General features: G+C 45.5%; 1 protein-coding gene across 1 annotated transcript; it reads left to right on the top strand.

Moving 5' to 3' along the window:
• Positions 1–578, top strand: LOC123441061. Its single transcript, XM_045117582.1, has one exon. It carries the CDS (start codon positions 1–3, stop codon positions 457–459), a length of 459 nt encoding a protein of 152 aa, XP_044973517.1. The 3' UTR covers positions 460–578.
• The last annotated feature ends 8,644 nt before the right edge of the window (positions 579–9,222 follow it).

Here is a 9,222-nt window from a genome sequence, read left to right as displayed (position 1 = left end):
ATGGGGCCGCTGGCCTGCCGAGGAGCCAATCCATCGGCGGTATCTGGAACGCCAGTTGCAGAGGAGCAGGCGGGCTTGGAGGTGCCGCTTGAAGACCGTGGGCATTCAGAGCGACAGCCTGAGCACCGCGTCCAGTGCGAGGCGCGAAGGCCTGGCGTGTGTTGCCATGGTGACGGCGGCCGTGGCGAGGGCGGTTCCACACGAAGGGGCGACGACGGCCACCTATTCCGGAGCAGTGGCGAAGGCCTCTGTCGTCGGTGCGGCGACGGAAGACGGCCCCGCGGCCATGGCGGCGGAAGGTGTTGCCGAAGCGACGAAGGCGACGGCGACGGGCGAAGAACGAGCGGCGGTTCTCGCTTTGCAGGAAGCGAACAAACGCGGATGCGATGTCTGGCAAGTTTCTTGCCATCTTACCTTCCTTTTCTTGGTCCTTCCTTCTCCGGTGATTGCTCTTGGTAGAGCTAGTGTGGCTGATAACGTGTAACGAATGAAAAAGGAATGGAATCAATTGATTTCTTCATTGATCATCAATAGGGTATTTATACATGGATTGCCGCCTCTTAGCAGCGTCGGTTACAAGAGAGAGGACGCCTGTAGGAGGCGACTGTTGCGTGGAGGCGCCTGTTCGGGGTGAACAGGCGTCTGTTACACTTGATAGCGTCCGTACGGGACGGTATGGTTTTGGGCAGAAAGTTAACTGTCATAGGCAGATAATATCTAATCCTAACAGAAGGTTTGGTTAATTTGCCGCACCACCTCCTTGCTATCTAGCTCCACATGAATACGCTGAAAATTACTGTCGACAGCCACCTGAAGTGCTTGCTTACAGGCCTAATGTTTGGGAGAAAATGGCACATCCCTAGTATGAAACCCCCATTGTGATCTCTAAACACCACCCCTCCACCTCCGTTTTCCCCATGTCTTGAAACTGCGCCATCGGAGTTGATCTTTACCCATCCATTAACAGGGGTTTCCCACTTCTGAACAGGTTCTGGCTCCTGAAGAGACGCCTTTGTTTCATGAGTATTTTTCCAGTCCGTTAGCTGCACTCTAATTGAAGCAACTATCTCACCTGGCTGCACAATCTGTCTTCCTTCTCTAGCATTATTTCTAGCTAGCCATAGGCCATATGCTGCCTGTATCATAATTCCCCTCTCATCGTCCGGAGCCGCAGCAAACCAGCCGAGAAGCCACGCCGACAGAGCACGTTGGGACTCGATGTGCAGAGGAGGAGCTTCGATCTGCACTTCCAACTCTGATTGCAATAATTGCCAGAACAAGACTGAATGTGGGCATGCCCAGAATCGATGCAACAGGGTTTCCTCTCTGCCACATGCAGCACAAAAGACCCCCGGTTTTATCCTTCGGCGATTGAGCTCCACACCCACAGCTAGGCCATTCCTGATCATACGCCACATATGAATTTTGACCTTCGGAGGGGCACTAGTCTCCCAGAGAGCCATGTATCCCTTGTGCATCAAGACCGAGCTAGATGAGCCCGGCTGTCCGGTTCTCGCTCTGTTCATAGACATCCGCAGGTGGTAGGCAGATTTCACCGAGAAAACACCATTCTTTGTGAAATTCCATGCTAGGAAGTCTTCTGTCTCAGGCCCTCGTATTGCAATTTTCCTAATATCCGCTACATCAGCGGGTGTGAACATAGCTGCAAGTTTGCTCTCATTCCAACCTGTCCCATCTTCATCAATCAGATCCGCCACCCTAGTGATACCTTGGATAAACACATGGCCCAAAGGTTTCAGGCTTCCATTCCTTGGGATCCAAGCATCGTGATGGATATTAATGTGCTCCCCAGACCCAACCCTCCATATAAGTCCTTCTCTGAGGAGGTCTCTTCCGTGAAGAATGCTACGAAAGGTGAACGACCCCGCCGCCGGGCATGTAGCAGTCAGGATGGAGTCATCCCTGAAGTATCGAGCTTTTAGCACTCTCGCACAAAGCGAGGCAGGGGTCTGCAAGATACACCAAGCTTGCTTCGCAAGAAGAGCTTGGTTAAAAGCCTCCGGGTCACGAAAACCCATTCCCCCATCGCATTTACTTGAACACATCTTCTTTCATGCTATCCAATGCACTTTCTTTTCCCCATTCATTGCACCCCACCAGAATTTCGACGATATAGAAGTCAGGTTTCGACACATCTTCTTTGCGAGGTGAAAACAACTCATGATAAAAGTTGGCATTGCTTGCAGCCTAGACTTGATCAAAACTTCCCTAGCAGCCTTAGACAATCCTTGTCCCTTCCATCCAGTAACTTCTCTTATTTGCAACGTGCGCGTCCTTGTTCGCGGGGAAGAAGAGGGAGGGAGGATGACGTGGTGGACCTGGTTCGCCACGTAGATCGGATCACACGTCTTACGGTGCTCAGCACCCCCTTCATCTTTTATATATATGTGTCTCACACAATACAATGGAACCACTAGAATCATTTTAGACTCTTTGTTTGTCTCTTACTTTTACTCTACAACACGTTATCAGTAATTTTGCTCTCGGTTGAGAGAAAGGCCACACGAGAGGAGCGAAGCGTTGAAAGCTGCGACCAAGCCATCGACGACAGGATGAGCGCACACACGACGGCGCTTCAGCACGGAACAAAGCGGCACACCGCGAAGGGGGAAAGTGGGACGACCACTTCCCATCGGCCTGGCGACTCCCAGTGCGCTAGTGGCGCTGCTACAAGCCGCCGGCTGCAAGACGCGGCAGCGAACGCTGAAAAAACTTCTCCGTCCGATAAGAATAAGGGAATAAAATCAAGCGATTTGCTCATCTTATCATCTCGTAATCAAGCAATTGATTATTTTCTGTCTACATCTATACACGTACTCACGGGAATTGATTTGTACCAACATAAGGAACCATCATATGCCTGCCATTTTGAACATCGTCTATGGCGGAAAATTGTGCAACAACGTGTTGTATCTTTTGGTGCGCGGCGGTGGCCGGTGCGGTCTTGGCTTGAACCATGGTGTATGGTGGCGCCCGTGACTGCGTTCTCGGGCGTGGCGGCACCAACGGCCTAGGGCAACAAACAGAGCATACGGCATCCCTCGGGCCCGGCTCTTTGTGGGACGGCATAGGCACACCATGAAGGCGCAAGACGACACGAGGGCGACGTCTTCCTACGCGCGGCGTGCGGCGTTCATTGGCACCGCACACAGCAGCGGTCGGCGACGCGTTATGTACCCAAGGAACGGAGACATCCACGATCTCCATTATCGAAAGATATCCCTCGAATCTGGAAGATCTTCATCGAAGTGGCCTGGCATGGAGCAATCAAGAGGAGCGGGCTAGGTTCTCATACGTGGCAACAACGATGGATTTGTAGCGGCATCCTCCATACACGACCCTCGGTTCCGTCGTAGCGAAATGGCGTCTCCATCTCAACGTGAGTGCGTCAAAGAAAGCAACCATGACAGCTTAGTTGTGCAACTCGGCCTGCTTCGACGCAGAAGCGGACGCTCCTGCCCACGGCGTTCTGGAGGCAGTTAAAGGTTGGGGTTGGCACCTCACCCGACTGCCATTATGGCCCAACCGGTGACAACCATTACAAGAAATATGCTCATACAAGACGTCACAAATCTATGATGATTTCTTTCAAGATTGTCGTAAGCCGTTTGAGGGGATCAAATTTACATATAAATTACGACGATGTGAGTCAAAAACGTCGTAACCGCATAAGATGAGATCGCCATAACTTTCACGACGATTATAAAAATGTCGTAACATGTTTAAACTAACAAGGTGGTACTCAAGGTTTTATCCAAATATTTGTCATAAAGACACAAGGTTAATCAAGACTAAGTCAATGAGTGAATCAAGTTGATCAACACACAAAGCATATAAGATGTACCGAGAGGGATCAAGTGATCCCACGGTATGGTAAGCATTGTCCATTACGCTTTGTGTATTAACCCATGGTCTACGTGAGAGTTCTATGTGGGGTTAGGTATTTTTCCATGGGCTTGCGTCAAGAGGAAGATCTCATACAACCCATGAAGGATGACATCAAGCGGTGATCGTCATTAAGATTGTGGTGTGCAAGTTCAAGTGGAGCATCACAAAGAGATCATGCTTGAAGCTTGTCGTCCATTGTGGTGGCAATGGACTTGTGAAGATGTGCTGAAGAGTGGCTCTCCCATAGTGAGTATGCACTAGTAGAAAAGAGGACTTTGGTCCACTTGATGAAATCCCATTAGTCCCGATTCACTCACGAACCGGGACCCATGGGGGCATTTGTCCCGGTTCGTGAGGCCAGGGCGTCGGCGGACCTCGTGGGACATTGGTTCCAGTTCGTCTGACGACCCCTTTGTCCCGGTTCCAGATACGAACCGGGACCAATGTGCCTCGCTCCTGGCCCACAACCATTAGTCCTAGTTTGTGGCTGGAACCGGGACCAAATGTTGAACTTTAGTCTCGGTTCAGCCACAAACCGGGACCAATGGTTGGCCTATATATACCCCCTGCCCGCGAGCAGAGCAGTGCATTGCTTTGTTTTTTTGGCCGACCGTGGAAGAGCTTTGTGGTGCTCTAGCTCACGTCCTATGCACATGAGGTGTTCGATGAAATGCCCAAGCCACACTTAAGCTTTCTCCTCTCAAAGCTTCTTGTCCAAGCTCCATTTTCCTCAAGTTTTGTGTAGCTTTGACGGTCCATCATGTCCCGTCCCCGTCCTCACCGTCGTCGATCGCTCGCGCCCATCTCGGCGCCGGCACCACCGTGGTTAGTCTCTTCTTCTTATCTTCTTTCTAAAAGAAAAAAAGTTCTTACTTGTATGATTTAGATAGATACTTATGTAATTTTCTTACTTTTATTATTGTTTGTTATTATATAGTGCGATGGTTTTGGTATCCGCCTCCGTCGACCCTCGTCCTGTCTATGATTCCGATGTGGTATATATTATCTTTTATAACTATTTGTTTTATTTACTGTTTATGACAATTATGCCGACCAACGTGACATAGATTTTTTAATCTAGAAGGTATGTGAACCGGAAATTCCAACCGACATAGAAATTCTTGCCGAGAAGTTAAATTTGGTTGAAAAAGAAAACAATTACTTGAAAGAAAAATTACAAAGAGTTGAAGAGGAGAAGATGATATTGGAGTTAGATTTTGCCGATGTCGTCGACGATCACAAGATCAAGATGGATGCAATGCGCTTGAAGATTAGAAAGATTAGAAAATATGCCATTCATATTGAGGTTTGGTATCATTACGTCATTGGATCAATTGGTACCTTAGTTGCGGTTATGATCGCATTTGTTGTTGCATTTAAATTTTATAGTTTCAATGTATGTTCTAATTGGATGCTCTAGAGAGCTATATGTTGTTCAATAATGAGAACTATGTATGAACGTTATGTATTTATTTTGGTCACTACTGTACTTTGGCTTTAATGTGATGATGAATTTCTATTAATTTGGTCACTTCTCTATTCATGATATGTTGTAATGGTTTTTAATACACTTTATTATATAACACACGCAGATGAACCGACAATGGATGTACGGTGACCGACTGACCTCCGAGTATATTAAGGGCTTGCATGATTTTCTCGAAGCGGCTGAGGCAAACAAGCAGAATGGTTTTATGCATTGTCCATGTACTGTCTATGGGAATACGAAGGCTTTCTCAAACTATAAAACCCTTCACTTCCACCTGCTTCAGAAGGGTTTTATGCCACACTATAATGTTTGGACCAAGCACGGAGGAAGAGGGGTTATGATGGAAGACAACGTAGAAGAAGAGGATGATGACAACTACCCACCCCCTGAATACGGCGATGCTGCAATGGGGGAAGCTGAAGATCAAGAGGAACCAGACGATGTGGCCGATGATGATCTTCGTCGGGTCTTTGTTGATGCACATAGAGAATGCGAAAGTGAAAGGGAGAAGTTGAAGTTCGATAGCATGTTATTAGAGGATCACAAAAAAGGGTTGTACCCAAATTACGAAGATGACAACACAAAGCTCGGTACCACACTGGAATTGCTGCAATGGAAGGCAGAGAATAGTCTATCTGACAAGGGATTTGGGAACCCATGATATAGCAGTACCACCATGTAGGAACAAAAAGTCGGTCTGTGATCTGGCATTATGGGGATCAGAAAAATACCTGGCATCTTCATATCCAATCATATCAGAGTCCAGATTTTTCTGGAACTAGAAAAATAGGCCAAGATCCTTTGTGCCTTGGAGATATCGAAAGATATTCTTCACCCCGCACCAATGACGTTTGGTGGGAGCTGTGTTGTGTGTAGGAAGTAGATTCACTGCAAATACAATATCATATCTTGCGCAATTTGTAAGATACACAAGCGCTCCAACGACATTCACTTATGGAACTTCAGGTCCCAACACCTCTTCTCCAATCCCTTGGCCTGAACGAATCTTTCATCATGTCTAGAGATCGAACCACCATAGATGTTTTAGATGGATAGGACTTGTCCATATTGAATTTCTCTAACATTTTCTGGATATAGGCAGCTTGGTGTATCATGATTCTTGAGGGAAGGTTCTCAAGTTGGATCCCTAAGAAAAATTTGGGTTAAACCAAATCCTTCATCTCAAATTCCATCTTTAGGTGATTGTATGCTTCATCAATGTCTGGTATGCTACCGATGATGTTGAGATCATCAACATATACAGAAATGATGCAAAATCCTGTAGAGGACTTCTTGATAAAGACACATGGGTAATCATCACTATTGGAGTAACCTTTCTGAAGAAGGAACTCACTTAGTCGGTTGTACCACATCCGTCCCGACTGTCTTAAGCCATATAATGACTTATGAAGCTTTACACAATACATGTTGTGTTTTGCACTATTATTCGGGACAGAGATTTCGTGAGGAACCTTCATATATATGTCCAAATCTAGTGACCCGTAAATATATGCGGTCACAACGTCCATCAACTGCATTGATAAATGATTTTGCACTGCCAATGATATAAGATATCAGAAAGTAGTTCCACTCATTACTAGAGAGTATGTTTCATTGAAATCAATGCTAGGTTCCTGCGTGAAACCTTGTGCTACGAGCCTTACTTCATATCTCACCACCTCATTGTTCTCATTCCATTTTTGGAGAAAAACCCATTTGAATCCCACAGGGAAAACATTGGGAGGTGCAAGTATTGCTTTATTGAATACCTTTCTTTTGTTAAGCGAGACAATTTCTGCTTGGATTGCATCCTTCCATTTAGGCCAATCGGAGCGACTTTGGCACTCAATAATAAACCTTCGATCATGATCCCTAAGAAGGGTATCTGCAATCTTTTCAGCAAAATATATGTCGACAGTCGTAGTTTGACGGTCAAATGATTCTTGAGAATAAACATAGTTGATGGAAATTTCCTGCACCCCTAGAGATTCTTCGTGATTTCCCAATACGATTAAGTCTGAGTATTCCGATCTTCCAGACAGTTTGTGCACACTCGAGCTGGGTTGTGGAGGTTGCCCTTCCACTGGGTGTATACTACCCATGAGGTGTTTGTCAACGTTGACTTGATCTGCATTTACTAATTCATAGGTTTTTCTCCTCGATTTCCTTTGCTGCTTGCTAGAAGCTTGCTCGAGGTCAGAGGTCGTACTACTCCCCCTCTTTTTAGAAACAGGGAGTTGAGTGGTTTTGATTGGTAAATCCACTCTTTCTGGCGTGTTTCTGGCCAGATTTAAGAATTTTGTAACACCTTTCACACCAGTAAATGAATCCGGTAGATTATTTGCAAGATGTTGCAAATTAATGATCTTCCAAACTTGAAGTTCGGTCTCATGGGTACGTGGATCAGAGGATGAAATGGCATGAACATTCAAATCAATTTCCGTGCATTCTTTCTTGTACTTGAAATCCCCCCTAATGCCGGAAAATGTTCCTCATTGAGCATGCAATCGGCGTGGCGGGCTGTGAACAGATCCCGAGTAAGGGGTTCCAAGTACTTAACAATCGACGACGATTTATACTCCACATAGATCCCCAACTTTCTGTGTGGGCCCATGGATGTCCGCTGTGGTGGTGAGATCGGGATGTATGGAGCACATCCGAACTTACGCACATGGGAAATGCTAGGAGGATTTCCACGTACCAATTCCATAAGGGAAGAACTGTATTATGCAGTTGGCCTCAATTGTATCAAGTCAGCACTGTGTAAAACAGCATGACCCCAACAAGAGGTTGGCAACTTGCAATTCACCAACAAAGGTCTTGCAATGAGTTTAATCCTCTTAATCAATACTTCAGCCAAACCATTTTGTGTATGGACATATGGAACACAGTGTTGAACTTCAATCCCCAAAGCCATGAAATAATCATTGAAAGCACGTGATGAGAATTCTACAACGTTATCCATTTGAATTGACTTAATTTGACTTTCAGGATAATGTGCTTGCAACTGAATGACTTGCCTCATTATCTTGGCAAATGCATGGTTCCGTGTGGATAGGAGACACACATGTGACCATCGTGTAGATGTGTCAATCAGAACCATGAAATGCTGGAAAGGTCTAGATAATGGCTGAATGGGACCACAAATGTCTCCTTGTATACGTTCAAGGAACTCAAGTGGTTCTACTTGTATTTTGAGATGCGAGGGTCTCAAAATTAGCTTTCCCGTGGCATAAGATGTGCACACAAAATCAGAAGATTGAGGAAATTTTGACTCAAGCAAATTATGACCAATGGAATTCTTAGTAATTTTTCTCATCATCCAGATTCTGGGATGGTCCATGAGATCATGCCAGGTTTGGAATGCGTCAACGTTCTAAAAAATTACTTTGTATGCAACATGTTCCACATGTTTGATGTACGTATAGTGCAAATGAGATGATAGAGAAGGAATTTTCTCATATACCTTTTTGCCATATTTGTGATCTTTAGTAAAGAGTAAATACTCCTCTTTGTTGTCTTCATGGTTTTCAATATGAAAACCATTCTTAGGAATATCTCGATAACTGATCAAGGTATGTGACGAGTCGGGATACAATAAAGCATCCTTGATCGTCACTTGTGTACCATTAGGGAGGGTGCATATGACACGTACAGTACCAACAATCATTGTATCATGTCCAGCGATAGTTATAATATCTCCATTCATCTTTTTTAGAGTTTGAAAATATTTCATCTCCCTCAATATAGAGTTTGTGGTACCACTGTCCACAAGGCATAATTCCTCTTCCATCGGATTGTTCCCGTAGAAAACTATATAAAAC

Source organism: Hordeum vulgare, chromosome 3H (genome assembly GCF_904849725.1).
Source record: "Hordeum vulgare subsp. vulgare chromosome 3H, MorexV3_pseudomolecules_assembly, whole genome shotgun sequence".
Taxonomy (NCBI): domain Eukaryota; kingdom Viridiplantae; phylum Streptophyta; class Magnoliopsida; order Poales; family Poaceae; genus Hordeum; species Hordeum vulgare.
This window is presented reverse-complemented; position numbering and strand designations above follow the sequence as displayed.

Excerpts from the sequence above, each read along its gene's own strand:
- LOC123441061 (XM_045117582.1), top strand. The coding sequence starts at position 1 with ATGGGGCCGCTGGCCTGCCGAGGAGCCAATCCATCGGCGGTATCTGGA.